General features: G+C 39.2%; 1 protein-coding gene across 2 annotated transcripts in view; it reads right to left on the reverse strand.

The window, feature by feature from the left end:
- The window catches only part of WAC (WW domain containing adaptor with coiled-coil), a 56,389-nt gene that overhangs the window by 13,813 nt on the left and 26,666 nt on the right, over positions 1-15,910 (reverse strand). For both annotated transcript variants that reach the window (XM_030971135.1, XM_030971134.1), the window contains exons 8-10: positions 3,967-4,212; positions 1,914-2,036; positions 818-966 (exon numbers count right to left, since the gene is read on the reverse strand). In XM_030971135.1, the coding sequence (XP_030826995.1) occupies positions 818-966; positions 1,914-2,036; positions 3,967-4,212 (518 nt within the window). The remainder of the gene's footprint in view (positions 1-817; positions 967-1,913; positions 2,037-3,966; positions 4,213-15,910) is intronic.

Genomic DNA, 15,910 nt, shown 5'->3' on the forward strand with positions numbered 1-15,910 from the left:
TGGTTTTCTCTGTACCCATGAAAAAAATCTGATTGAAGAAAATAAGGCATTTTGAATATAATGAGGAATGCAATGTGTTCTCCTGAAAAGTATTCCTCAAAGGCATCCAAGACATTAGAGGTTCGCTTGTGAGCAGAAAATTGAGAAAATGACACCTCAGCTAAGCAGGAGTGGTGATAGAGAAGACAGATTTTAGGAACGTGGGGGTGTCTCACCCCAAAGTCTACAGTTATGCTTCTCAGGAAGAACCTCAGGAGCTTGTATGTTAGCTTCAATTTACATTTCCTAGTCACTGATCCAATGAAGGAATTCTGAATGAACAGAGGTGAGGGGGCAGGAAGGGAAAGGACATTATGTAATTGATCTGTAAACACCTGGAACATTTCTAAACAAAACCTGAGACTCCTTCAAGTTAATTTCCCCAAGAAGTTCTCTCCCATTCTAAACATCTTTTATTGGCTAAGTCTAAATAATTGCATCAGTTGTTGCCACTGAGGTGTGCTTTTGCTGCTATTTAAATATGCTAGAATACCAATGCCTTGGTAAAATCTCCAGACAGCATCTGAAGCCAGCATTAAGAATTTCCTCAAGAAAAGTAAACTAGATTTCCTCAAGAAAAGTAAACTAGCTGGAGCTGCACTGCCAAAATACAGTCAAGTACTTGCTTCCAGTTGTTTGCTTCTATTGGGAAAGACAATATACATATTTTATTATCCTACACACAACTGTTAAGCACATGGATATATATAGGAACAATATTTAATATTATGCATAATGGTTTCTTACTACAATATGGCATAAGCCAAAAGGAGCTTACCTTCTGCTGGGATGATACTGGTGGCGTAGTCATCAAAGGTTTCAGTGGAACAGTGTTAGTCTGTGGCGTGCTTATCCTTGGAGACACATATGATCTTGGTGATGAGGCATCAGATGTTAAAGACATTGGAGACTGATTAGATGGCTGAGCTGTAAAGGAAAAAAAATGCTTTTAATAAAACCATGTCCTATCATAAATGCAAATTAGATCTTCTTTGGGTACTCTGGAGTATGCTATATTAGATGATATACAAACATGCTCACTGTGAACAACTAGAACAATCTAATGCTCAACAACAATCCTAGCTAAGGAACTGTATTTCCCCCAAATTCTCCACTTCTAAAATTTCAGGGGAGGGGAAAGAGAAGAAGCTATTAGGAAATGCTTTTTACAGATAAAGAGACTAAATCATATGCAACTCCTATTTTAGAGTGCTCAACTTGTTTTAACCAAAAGAAAGAATGAACAGTTTACATAGAAACCCATTAATCCATTCTAGGCATATACCAACAGCTCCCCATCCAAGGTTAAAAATTACCATTAGCACTGCTTACCTACTCAGTAAGACGACTGCATTTATTGTTTTGGTTTAAGTTTCTAAACTTAAGTTTTAAAGTTCTTTATTAAGTTACAAGCCAGAACACATTGGAAATACCTGAAAGAGTATCTTGCCCAGAAGATGAAAAAAAACAGTTCCCAGCAGACAGAGGAAACTTTCTTTTAAGAATTTAAAGCCTCCCTCAAGAGTCACAGTTCCACAGTACTACAAGATGGGTGTTGAAGTAAGGAAGAGTTGTCTTTTATACTGTTAAGTAACATATAATTCCAGAAGTTTCACATTACTCATGTAGAATTTCTTAACATACAAAGAAAATCCCAAAAGGTGAGACAGAGAAGCATGTTTACTTAGTAGTGTGTCAGGTTCCTGCCCCTCAATAACAATTTTTTATCCTATCATTGGAAAAAGAAGTCATTTCACATTCTCCACATCGTGTGGCCAAAGATATAACATGAGACAGATTCCACAACTGTATCAGCCTTTTTAAAACATTGTGTAACAAATTTACATAAGCAAAAAAAAAAAACCTCGGAATACCTTGTGTAGACAGTTGTGCAGCTTGAGAAATTAGGGAGGTGATATTGAAAGCAGATGGTCCAGCAGTAAGAATTTTATGGAGTATAGACTGCAGAGAGGCTTGTGTCACAGCTGCTGTTAGAACTGAAAACAAACATTCTGTTTTACTGACAATTCTAGAACACCACTTTAAACTGCTGAAATTGGCTAATTACATTTAAGGTATGTTTTCTTTCAGATTTATTTCCCGTATCTACCATGACCAAAATCCACCTGAACTGTTCTTAAGTTACCTGATTTCAAGTTGACTTGGAATGTCTAGCAAGTCCTTTCTTTAGTAGTTTTAAGACATACATTTAACAAGAATTCTTTAAAAAAATAACGTCAAGTCTTCCAGTTGACCGTAAGGATTAGTAATAATTCTTGTAAACAGCTAGAGAAAATTTGTTCAATTTGCTACTGTAGTAAGCAGAACGTGTGTGAAGATTTTTTTATACTACAATAATTTTTTAAAAAAGCAAAAAGCAGAATCACTTCAACTCACTGAAAGAGATGGGGGCCAGACTTCATGTTCAAGAGGAAGACAGACCTCTTTCAGGTTAAAAATCCATGTTTCTTCTTACTAATAAAAACCCCTTATCTCTTCTGGGTTTAGCTGTCCCATGTCATCCCCCCACCAGTAAAAAAAAAATCACTTTAAACCATTTTAAAACTGCACAATACAGGAAAGCATCTTGCAATATGAGATGACAAAACCCTGAACTCTGAGCTTCTGAACTAACCTTTCCAAAAAGGTCTACAGGCTCTGTGGGACACTTCCTGGACATACCTTCCAGCACACTCCTGCAAAAACTGACTCACCAGCAAAGCACAGAGTAACTCTGAATCATGTGCACAGTAAGGGCAGCCCTGCTATGCAAGGTGAAGTCATTCTGCCCACGTGAACACAGCCAGGCCCTCATGCCATCAGAACAATTCTGAACACTCTTGTTCCAAGACATACAGAGCTGCTGCTCATATGGCAAGAGAAAATTACTAGAAATTTCACTGGGTAGCTTTCTAATAAAATACAACTGGAGCTGAGTGGACCCTTCATTTCTCAACAAAGCCATAACACTTCTTTTTTTAGTCCAACCTAGTGGATTACAGTTTTAAAGACTTTCCCTGCACAGGAAAAAGAAACCAGTGACCTACTCACTTATTAGTACTGAATAAAGACAGAATATTTGCTGATTAAAAGGAAGCAACTGATCACTTTTTCTGATGAATAATTGCAAGGTATAGAATATTTTGTAAGCATTTTCCCTTACCTGATTTGCGCTTTCAGAAAGTTAAAGACAATTAACTCTCAGCACTCCATGCAAATGTTTTACTTCCTATTTAAATCAATCATCCTTGCACGAGAAGCAAACAAAAAATCCTATACCACTTTATCAGTAACCTCTCACATGCAGACACATTAGAAAAAAACTGTATTCAAAATGCATCAACTCCACCTGCTCTTGCAGCAAAAGGCACTACAGGTAAGTGATAAACTGACTTCTAACAACCTAAGCCAATGTAACAAAAATCTAAAGGACACACTGATTAAATGTACAAAATTTCACTGGCTAGCAAAGTTACTGATACGCTACCTGTATTCAGAGAGGCTTTCTTTGTTATGCTAAAGAAAAAAGTTGTTAGGCAACAAGATTTAAGAACCCCTAGAAGTTTCACTATTTGCAACACACGTTAACAGAACAGCAGCAGAAACTACAGAAAACAAAGAACAGTGCACGAAACAAAAGAACAAAGAGCTCTAACAAAATTTTGCGCAACAGAAAAATGCCGATATAGTGATTAAGTCACCGGTTTCAATTACATTGCTCATGTACATCAACATTTATTAATTTGAAAACCTTAAATGTTGAGAAGGTTTAACAGAAAAAAAAAACCACAAAAAACTCCACTTTACCTAGGGATTCATTTATTTACTTTTCAATTAAAATAAGGCTTTCATTTACTACAGCCTGGTATGCAATAATACACTAATGTATGTAAATGAGAGATTACATGAACTTTAAAGAATCCTTACCTTCATTGATTTTGGATATATCTACGCTAGAATTATTAAGCTGCAAGGTGGCTTGCAGAGCAGGCAGCAGCTGTCGAAGGAGATTTGGGTCCTGAAGTAATGGAGGAATTGGTGATTGTGGGATAGGTGAAACAGGAACTGTAGGAGCAGATGAAGCAGGCGCAGAAGTTGGATTCAGTCCAGAAGCAGAAGATGTAGAAGGAGTTGTGCAAGAATGGGATACAGACTTGTCCACAGATGCAGACTCTGAACAGAAGACAGACAGTATTTTTCATTTTCCTCAATACAACCTGACAACTCACTAGTACAATACTCAAATTCAGAAGAGCAAATGCCTAACTACCATTTTAAGAAAAAAACTCACAACATTAATAGAACAAAAATTGAAGATAGCTGATTTCTAATGCAGTTTACGCTACTAAACCTAATTTATTATGAGCACACAAATGCAACTTTTCCACTTCAAGATACTGGATGAAAAGCAGTCAGTATTAAAAATAGGACATTTTTTTCCTTAACTTTTATGGCAAATGTGGGCCAAAAATTCCTTACTGATCACCTACACTCATACCCTACACTTTTTCTTATAATCTCAACCCTTCTTTGGAAAATATACTATGAACAAAAACCTCATAGCCCATGGATTTTGCATATAGCCTACTGTGTCAAATTTGACAGGAGGGTGTAAGCCATGCTTCATTTATGAAGAGACCAGTGCAAGAAGCCACAAATGTAAGTCTATTGTACAAAATCCAGCTACATTGCTAAGGATTTAGAAAAGATAATGAGCTGCACTAGAAATGTAAAACAGTGCTGTTAACATCTCCACAGCAGAGTGGAAAAATATCTAAAATGTGTCTGCCCATAATTAATTTTAAACTTGTCAGCTTCTTCTGAAGCATTAAGACCTATATCCTTTATTTTATTAACACTATTTTAGGAAATATTACTACTTTTTCTCCAGAGAAACACAGAGTACTTAAATACAATTATACTATATGGCAATTTGTTCTGATTAATATGAGTTAATTAATTTTAAATATGACTTCCACTTAACAGAAAGTTGCTCCTCCATTCCAATACGGTGAGAAATCTCTGCAATGGAAGTATTTCAACTTACTATAGGTGTACCATCAGTCACTTCAAATATCCTTCCTTTAAGAAACCTGGACCACCATGTTTCAATCTGTGCTCCTTCTTCTCTCATCCTCATTAAACTCTCAGAGACCCCTGCCCACAAATTCAGTCAAGACTAATATATCTATAGCACCAAAGAAGTTGGATGCAGAGCATAAAGCCATGGATCCAAGATCTCATGCAGGATGTTTGCCCACAGTAATGAAGATCCAGATTTTAAACCCACCTCAAACCGGGCAGAGAAGGTCAACCTCAAATAGTCTACATTTCAGGCAAAAGTCTAGAAGTTCTTCCCAAAAGTAGGGAAAAACTGGCTGGGAAGTTCTTTTACTTTAAGGGTGTGCTTGGTTTTTTTATTTGGAGAAATGGTCAAAGTAAGATGATGCTGACTTTATTAGTAAAGAAGTGATATAGTCTGCTTTGTTTTACTACAGAACAATAAAATGTCACAGAATTTCTAACAGCTTTTGTATTCCAATAACCTTAACTGCAACTTCCAAGACTAATTTGGAGAAGAACCCTAAAAAAAAACCAAAAAATTACGGAAGTAACGATGTGTAAATCTTTTCACTAAGATTTCTAATCTCACTGGGAAGAGGATTTCTGCTTCTAGGCTGTTATAGTATAAATAACTTATAAAGGGCCACAAATACTCCAGAAAACTTTTCCAGAGAAGTAGCTGAGAAATCTGAATCAGAAAAAAAAAACCTTCTGAAGAATTTGAAAGCTTGCAAGGATGCAACAGCCAGGACACAGAGACATATTTTGGAGTTTAAGGCGAACTTCTGGAAAAAATGTGCCCCTATCTAGTTACAATCTCCTCAGGGTTGGTAGCAATGTATCTGTGAAGGGACCTGGTCATTTGGCCAGGAGCTTTGGTAAGAACAACTTAAAAAGGGACAAAGGGGTTACAAAGATTGAAGATGAGGAAAAAAAGAAAAACTTGTTACAAAGCTTCTGTAGGGTTTTCAGTAACATGTGAACTAGGACAGCTGATTAGGTATTAGTTACCATGAAACACTAAGTCATTAGTAACAGTTTTTGTTATAAACTATTGCATCCTATGTTATAGCGTTCAAAGTAAACATTAAGACAACTTCAGGTCAAGACATATCCAACAAACAAGAATCTTATCATACTAAACAAAAACATGTGAAGTTCAAATTGAACTTGGATCTATCACAGTCCAAATAAGATCAAGATACACTGGCAGACAAAAGCAAGGGAAATAAGCACAATGGACCACATTAGTACTTACATGTACAAGCCTGCTACCTACAGTTTTGAAAACCTTACCAGAAGAATAACCATTAAAAACCCCAAAACACCTTCATTTCAAAATGAAAAAATACTGCAACTGCCAGCACTAATTTTAAAACATATTTAATGTATTTAGGCTTGCCTTCACAGTTAAATATTAAGTTATTTTAAGTAAAGAATCAACTTACTACTGTATTATTTATTCATGTAAATAAATACCTGATCCTCAAACCACACCACCATACCAAACAGCTGGAAGTGGTTTTTACCCATGCTGCAGTTTGAACAGAAAATACACTAAATCAAAGGCAAACTCAAGCTAACAATGCAGTTAAAATAAACCTTATACCAACCCAGTCCTGGGTATTCGCTTATTTCTTGAATAACAGAACTCAAAACATGTCACTCAAACCACTGAATTCCATGAGGTCTGTAAAACTACTTTAGTTTGAGTTTTTAAGCTCTAAAAATGCACACTGAATTGCATCAACACAATACAGTCAAGTTATTTCTTTCAGACAATATGGAGACATTATTCACATAGCTGTATTACTGCAGGTATTTTAAGTATAAGTTAAAATGTATCTGTGAATGGTATTTTTGTACAATCATCCTATCAAAACTAGAGAAAGGATACAAAGCAAGGACAACACCTAATGCTAACCTTCCAATATTCTGAGATGTTTAGCAACTCAAAATCAAACCACTAAATGTTATAAAAGAACGCATCTCTGTGATTATGACTACCTACATGTACACCACATTAGAACTGCTACTTAACATCACAGAGGATGCAGAATAAAATGACTGTTCAGAGCATCACTGTATTACACAAATTAATTTATTATTAATGAAATTTAAGCTATAAACCTGTTTCTGCCAAAAAAAACCACCCCAAAACAAACATGTAAAAATATCAGTAGAAATTCAAGTATTTCTTGTCTGTATTAAGTAGCTGTGCTGATTCCGGCCAGGACAAGGCTAATTTTTGGAGTTGCCAGAGGGGTTGGGTTATTCTATACCACTTCACTTCACTACCAGGGGCAGGGGTAAGGGAGTTTTTCCAGTCAGTGTAGTGTGAATTGTCTCTCTTTTATATCCTTTTATTAATATTGTTGCTGTTAGTGTTCATTTCTTATTGCTGATTCCAGTAAATTTTTCCTATCTCAACCTGCAATCTTTTCCTTTTGCGCCTCCAATTCTCCTCTCTAGCCTGTCACAGGGGAGCTGGAGGAAGCAGTGAATGAGCAGTGCATGGGGAATACCACTCATAAACCTCAACAGCTTTATTTGGCACCCAAAGGGTTGAGATAATCAGATCTGACCAGAGCGGTTTGAAACAAATTTGATTTAAGCATTTGTTGTACTGGGCAGGGAGTCAACAGCCACAATGTTGTTTGGTCTGTTCACATGGTTGTGGCACACAACCCTGTATATATGCCTGTATACACCCTGTGTGCCCACCACGCTATCTTTTCATAGCAGGGAGAGAGAGGGATCAGGATTGCTGTGTTGCTGTATTGTGGGAGACCAGTTTAAGGCTTGTGGGGGGCAATGGGGGTCATTTGGGATGTGTGCTCAGTAATGCTCTTTCATCCTTCCTCTGGGGCCTACCTCTGGGAGTCCATTAAATTGTACAGAGTCTGTGGGGGAACTGGGGCAGGTAATTTTCCCCAGCTTTTTATGCCCTTTGTGACTTTCAGGCCGATTAAACCAGCTTTTGAGAATTTTGGATTTCCTATGGTTACTAAGAAAAGTGTGGTCTTGTTGCTATGTCTCTTGAGTAGAGCCTATACCACATTTAGAGTCAGTGTGGCCCACACCACGTTTAGAATCCACAGAGAGATTTCTAAGGAGGTCTGCTCTGTGGCTGGATCATCATGAGTGGCACGGAATGTTGGAGAAAATGGGCCAGTTTTGGGGGAAGTTCTCTGCTTCAATGGTTTGGAAGTTCATCCCTGAACAACTACTGGATCCTGACAAAGCAACAGTATATTTTCAAGGAGGATGGTGTGACATCTCCAGAGGGGAGGAAATCATTGCAGTTGGGCACTGCCCATTCTTTACCAGACATAGTTCAATACTAGACAGTCCCTCAGGGAGATCAGGAGGAAAATAAACAGGCACTGAGACCACTCAAACAGCAGCTGAACCATAGGATGGATCTGTGCCACCAGCAGTTGCCCTACACATAAGAAAAAATCCAAGACCAAATCAGTTCAGTTAGTGAGGGATGAAGAGGAAGGGCCAAAGATAATTACCCAATCCCTGTCCCTGAGTGAGTTGTGATATATGCAGGAAGATTCCAGATGCCAGTCAAATGAAGTCCTGGTGATCTAGCTGCTCCAATGCTGGGGTATCACGGCCCATGATATGAAATTAGATGGTAGTGGAGCCAAGCAACTGGGATCTCTGTCATGGGACATGGGCATTAAATAGGGAACTGGGAAGAAGACAAACCCTCAGCCTTTGGAGGTGACTCCTGTCATGCAGGAGGGAAGGTATCATCTCAAGGACAATCTAGTAGTGCACCCCAGCAGGTAGAATGCCATGGAAAAAAGGTATCCAGTACGTGAATCAGATGTGATGGAGGTAATGTACAGAGATTTAAATAACAAGGAGTCTCCTGTAGATTCAAGATCAGGTCCAGTGCACACAATCCACATGGCAGAAGTTTGTACAGAGCATGCCACTGTCATACACCAACTCACTGGCATTCATGTCCAGAGAAGGAGAAAGAAACAGTACTTCATGTGACCACCCAACATCAGCAATATAAAGATCATCTTGACCCACACCTCGGCTGCTGAGACTGTCCAAGACTTTGGACAGACTTGAAAATGTCAGTGAGGAAATGTCCCATGCCCTGCCAGTACAGACCAAAGTCTCTGCTACTGGGAGCAAGCACTCCCCTGCTCGAGAGAGAAGACACAGACAAGGTTTTTATTGTGAGCAAAACAGAGGACACGAGGAAGTGGGATAGAAAATCTACCTCTGCCCTAGCAGTATAGGTATGTGAGCTGAATGTTTGGAAGAACAACCACAACAGGAAATTCTTCACAGACAAATGCCACTCCAGTTTTCAGTGGGCAAGTCCTCAGAGAGAAGAGGTGATGTTACTTCTGACTCTCTAGAAGGGACCTCCCGTTCATATTTACAAGGAGTGAACAATGAGAACTACGACCAGGACTAAAGAGGCCCTGCCCCCAGCCAGATGGGGGAAAGGGGCAATCAGATCTATTGGCCCAATGGATCCTATAACTGGATCCAATAGCCTGGCACATCAGACCCCCAAGACTACAAGGCTTTAGTTGACACCAGCACACAATGTACCCTGATGCCACTGAGATATGGAGAGACAGAATCCATCTGGATTTCTGAGGTGACAGGAGCATCCCAACAGCTGACTGTACTGGAAGCTAAGTGACTCTGACTGGGAATGAATGGCAAAACTACCTCACTGTGCTGTGGGCTTTTGGAGAATGCATATTCCAGATTACAGACAGGTAGTCAGGCCTCTCTGTCATGTGACATGAAGAACGATTTCAAGCTGGGTCCTGAACAACAAACTTTAAAACAAAACAGGATCCTGCAGCAGCCCTTGGGCCAGTCAAGACAGAAGATGTGAAAAATGCTCTACACTGCAGTCAGGGAGAATGGTCCTTCCTGGAGTGTCTGGTAAAAGCATCTGGGGAGACACAAGGACAACCCCTGGAGTTCTGGAGTTGGGATACAAAAGATTTGAGGCCTGCTAGGTCCCAGCTGAAAAAAAGATACTGGCAATTTATGAAGGGGTTCAAGCTGCTTCAGGAGTGATTGGCTCCAAAGTACAGCTACTCCTGGCATCCTGACTGCCACTGCTGGGCTGGGTGTGCAAGGGAGAAATCCCTTCCACACCTGATGCCACTGATGCTATGCGGAGCAATTGGGTCATGCTGGTTACACAGCAAACTCAATCAGGAAACCCCAATCACCCTTGGATCTTGGAAGTCGTCACTAACTGGACCAAAGATGAAAATTCTGAACTATCATCATCATCAGAGGAGGAAGAGGAGAAGGTGCCATGTGCTGAGGGAGACCATACCATATAATCAGCTATAACCAAAAGAAAAGTGATAGTCTCTTCACTGATGGCTCCTGTTGTATTGTAGGGACACACAAAGAAAGCTGCCAGACTCCTATGAGGCAAGCCACAGAAGCTATTGAGGGACAAGGTGGATCAAATCAAGTTGTACAGCTGAAAGCCATCCAGCTGGCTTTAGATATCACTGAATGAGACAAAATGGCCAACACTCTACCTCTACAATGAGTCATGGACAGCTGCAAATGCTCTGTGGGGGTGGTTGGACTGATGGAAAAAGACCAATTGGCACTGGAGAGGAAAAACCATCTGGGCTGCTGTACAGTGGCAAGACATAATTGCTTGGCTACGGAAGTTGACTGTAAAAGCCTGTCATGCAGATGCTCTCTGTACCTGAGAGTTGGGCTACTGAAGAACACCACAACAACAGAGGGGTGGACCAAGGTGCCAAGTTTAAAGTGTCTCAGATGCATCTGGACTGGCAACATAAGGGTGAATTATTTATTTCTGGCTCAGTGGGCTCATGGCACCTCACACCATCAGGAAAGAGATGCTACACACTGACAGGCTCGCAACTGAGGGCTGGATTTAACCATGGACAGTATGTCACAGGTTATCCACAACTGCAAACCATACACCGCAATCAAGCAGACCAAGTGGGTAAAGCCCTTGTTGTACAATGGACGATGGTGAGAAGTACAGGGAAGCCTGGCAGATGGATTATATCACACTTCCACAAATCCACCACGGCAAGCTCTACATGCTTATAATGATAGGAACAATCACTGGATGGCTGGAGACACACCCTGTGCCTCAGGCCATTGTCGGGAACACCACCTCAGGCCTTGAAAAGCAAGTCCTGCAGCAGCATGGTACCCTGAAAGAACTGAATCAGCCAATGGGATTCATTTTGAATACAGCCTCAGAGACACCTGGGCCACAGTACTGAGTGGGTATATAATACTCCCTATCAGGCACCAGCCTCTGGGAAAACTGATCTGTACAACGGACTGTTAAAAATCACATTGAAAGCAGTAAGTGGTAGGGCCTTCAAACACTGGGAGATAAATCTAGCCAAGGCCGCCTAGTTAGTTAACACCAGAAGCTCCACTAAGCAAGAAAACCCTGTCCAAACAAAACTTTCATGCACCACAGAAAGGGATTAAGTCCCTGTGATGCACATGAAGAATGTGTTAGGGAAGGCAGTCTGGATTAGTCCTTCCTCAAGCAAAGGCAAAATCCATACACAGGGCAGGCAAACCCATCCATGTTTTTGCTCAAGAACCTGGGTGCACTTGGTGGGTAATGCAGAGGGATAAGGAAACACTATGTGTACCTCAAGGGGATTTGATTATAATGTGAGAACAGTCTGTAATGTTGAATTTTAAAACACTGGCTGCTGAATGACACTGTCACTGTATGCTATAACTACCATGGACAGTGAATATGGACTGCTTCAGATATACCAATCAGGAGATTCTGATACATCTTGCAATTAGCCAGGAGCACACCAGTTGGAAGGTGTAGGATCTGGGCATGATGTAGGTGGTACAGAATAAGGGATGGATAACGTCCTGGATCCGGCCAGCACAGGGTTAATTCCTGCAGCAGCCAGGAAGGGCAGTTATTTTGTACCACCTCACTTCACTGCCAGGGCTGGGGAAGGGAGCATTTCTCCAGTCCAAGAAGGTGGCAGCAGCTCCCATATTGCGGCTCTCCCGTGGTGAGCTTTTGTTCACATGTGAATTCTTCACCTCTCTCATACACCCTTCTAATAATACTGTTGCTTTCACTGTTCATTTCTTATTTCATTGCTGTTTCCAGTAAATTGTTCTCATCTCAACCTGTGATCTTTACCTCTTCTTCACAAAGAGAAACCCCTCTGTGATGGAAACTCACATGTTAAAAATACAGACTACAAATTAGTTGTATACAATCACGACTTTCTTTAGTTTAATTTAAACCCATCTATCTTACTTCACAGCTCAGACAGGATACTAAATCCTAGAATTGCTGCCAACAAAACAAAGCCTCCAAATATTTTCACATCTATTTCTGATTAATGTAACTACAAAGTTTAAAACCTGATTTAATTTATGATGCTGTACAGAGCCTGCAAGTTTTACCTTTTGAAGTTAATTTAGCTAGTCAGAACTCCTCAAGATGAAGCATTTGTCTGACAAAACCCCTCAGATATCACTCACTGGGGTGTACGGATTTCCCCTGCTTTTTCCACAAATAGAAGTAGAAACTCCTCACTCCCTTTCTTTTCTTCCCTAATTCCCTTTTCCTGAGAGACTATTTCATTGTTTATTTTGCCACAGAATTAAGTTTACTTTCCAACATCTAAACACTGCTTTTCAGTTTACTAGAGTTTTTTAAAATGCCTATTAATAATACAATCCTGTGGTTCTTAAGTGCACTTGAAGCCCTCAAACACCATGAAACACAGTCAAGATGAACATAGCATGCTGAGAAAAGTTAAACATCTCCACAGATTTAAATCCTGTAGTTTTACAATTCTGATACACTGGTCCCTACACCTGTGTCAACATCAATTCATGGTCCTCGAAAAGCGATCTACACTATTATTGCAGAATAAGGATTTGGATTACATGGGAGTCATTCATAAACCTAACCTGAACCATTAAGCATCAAACTAATTTTGAAATACAACTGGAATTCTACCAACACAAAATGCAAATTAATCCACGTCTTATAAAATTTTTTTGTAACAATTTAAGACTTTTTCAGGATTTACAGTACAGACTATGGTTGAAGAAATGGAACAGGGCAAGGCTGCAGCCTCTTCATTGTCAACATCAATTTCAAAACAAATGCTGTGCAAAGGACTGTAACCCAACCTAAAACTTCAGCTTTTACCATAGAAATCCCAAGGAAAGCTTTTAAAATAAAAAAATGAAATAAAAACTAAAACTAGAACATTGCATACTGCAATCTCTTCAAGTTGTAAGAACTTCATTAAATAGAATTTGTTTTATCTCTTCCTCTGAATAACTAAAGGGAAAAAAAAGAAAATTAAATAATTTTTAAAATTACTTCTTGTGATTTTAAAAATATGACTTTGCACCAATTTTTCCATTATAAGCTATGCACAATAAAGTCTCAATATCTGGAGCTTTAAAAAAAACTTTTAAAATCCATTACCTTTGTGACAATAATGTGAAAATACAGTTTGCTATCTGACAATTATGCAAGTAAATTTATTAGACACAGCCTACATACAGACCTGTATTATAGAACTAAACAACTTTCTGGACCATCAATTTCATTCACGTGGAAAACAAAAATGACCAAAAATAAAGCCATCCAAAACCAAAAAAAAACACGGAGGAAAACAAAGTAAGTGGATGGCAAAAAGAAACACCATTAGATTTGGAGATTAACTTAATAGGAAGAACTATTAATTCGTTTAACATTAAAATGGAGCAGGAAAAGAACTTTTTATAATACAAATTATTTTTGAAAACCATGATGATTAGGGAAGAGGTTTCTATTCATAACCCTCTCTACTGGGAGTGTGACCCACAATCACATCTTTTGGACAAAAAAGAGAGAAATCCAAGTTATCAGTCAGAATTTCGTATGACGAGAACCCATATGACACAAGATGCAGTTTAAGTTTTGTGAAGAGGTCTGCCAAAGTTTTTGCTGAAGTAGAAACACCAGTTCAAGTCAGAATGGGAATATTCTAGTGTGATGCTTCCAAACAGTGGGAACTTTTTAATAACCCATAATGGGTTATTAAATAATGGCCAAATAAATGGTTATTAAATGGTTATTAAATAATGACCAAATGATCCTTTCAGAAAAAAACCCAAAAAACAGATCGTTTTCAGCAGTTGTGCCAAAATGATCCTCAGTTTTTCTTCTAAGCACCCTCAGCTTCTCAGTCTGAGTCAGTACATAAACACGCTGAGAATCTTGCCATCACCAATCTCTGCCCGTTATGACAAGAATTTTTGCACCTAAGCAAACAGCTGATGTGCCAGGACTGAAACGCTGAAAGGCAACCCTGAGCCTACAAGCTTGAATGCAAGGGGGTGGAAATCGAAGCCTTCTGACTGTTCAGCTACTCTGCTTCAATGCAGAGGTTTGACACTGACAGTCCCACACCTCTGCTGTGCAGCTGCCACCCTGCTGTGTCTGCTGGAGGCCTGTGAGCACCTGGAACTTGCTTACTCTCCCTCCTGAGCAGGGTGTGCCGAGCTCATCAGGCACATGAGTGTGACACAGAAGTGGATGGGGAAAAAAGAAAAAAACTGGGAAATGCCTTTTTTGTGAAGAAAGGACTTTACTTCACAGCCCTCTTTCTGACAGCTAACATACTTGTACTCCCTGCATGACTAGCTTTAAATTAATGCTATATATTAGCTTGTTCTTACTCTGATTTATAGCAACAAAGACTTACTTTTAATGACATGGAAATTACTGACTACTGTTGACTAGGTGATTCCTAAATTATTAAAATGACCCTTTGAGTGTTCCTATAGCTTTTACTACTGATGTAATTTTTATCCCATTTAAAACAAAACAAATGCATCTGAAGTCCTTTGGAGTCAACACTAAAACATGACCTTGCTCTCTTGTGAGCTTGAGCTGTTATCTTCGCACTGCTAGCAACTACTAAGCACTAGTGCTCTCACAGTATGCTCTCTGTGGGAGAAAAACTACATTACAAAATTTTCAGAAATTTGTATCCTGTCGCCCTATAAACCTCATCTCTGCTTCACTGATTAAAAAACTACTACCCAGAACAGCTAACAGAATTGCTTCATTTTCTGCTCATGATTAAGAATTATAACACATTTTTCTGTGCTGAAGCATCTGGAGTGTACAGTCCACCAACTAAGCTCTCTGAGCACTGACAGTCACATTTATCTGTTTTACAGTTCAGTTCTGATCTACTAAAGACTGTAAGCCACAACAAAAATACATAAATATTTAAAAGCAAAGCATTCTGTAAACACATTTGGCCAAATGATACTATAGTAACAATAGCAACCAGATTCTCAAAAATACTCAAATTATCTAAAATACAAAAAAAAATTCCCTATTTCTCACACTTGGATTACTCCAGTCTTAGAACTGTTTTTTTTTTGTATTTTATCTCTGCTGTCAAAATAAATGTAACAGCAATGTTCAGCAAACAAGTATAAAGTATTGGAAGAAACTAATATTCTCACATGTAACTTTTTCTAACCGACATATGAATTGAGTAATGTACTTGGAACTGCAAAACTCAGCCAGAGAAGATGCAACAATACCAGAAGCATTGTTAATAACTGACCACTAGAGCTAGCAAGTGTTACAAGAAAACCACAAGGGTGAGAAAAGGAAAAGAAGCACCGGAGTCACAGCCCACCCAGCATTGCTGGTCAGCTTGCTGTGTTCTCATGAAAGTTTTAGAGTACTGCTGCACTAGAAACAGAAGTGCTGCCTTGA

The sequence above is a fragment of the Camarhynchus parvulus genome, chromosome 2 (genome assembly GCF_901933205.1).
Source record: "Camarhynchus parvulus chromosome 2, STF_HiC, whole genome shotgun sequence".
NCBI classification, from domain to species: domain Eukaryota; kingdom Metazoa; phylum Chordata; class Aves; order Passeriformes; family Thraupidae; genus Camarhynchus; species Camarhynchus parvulus.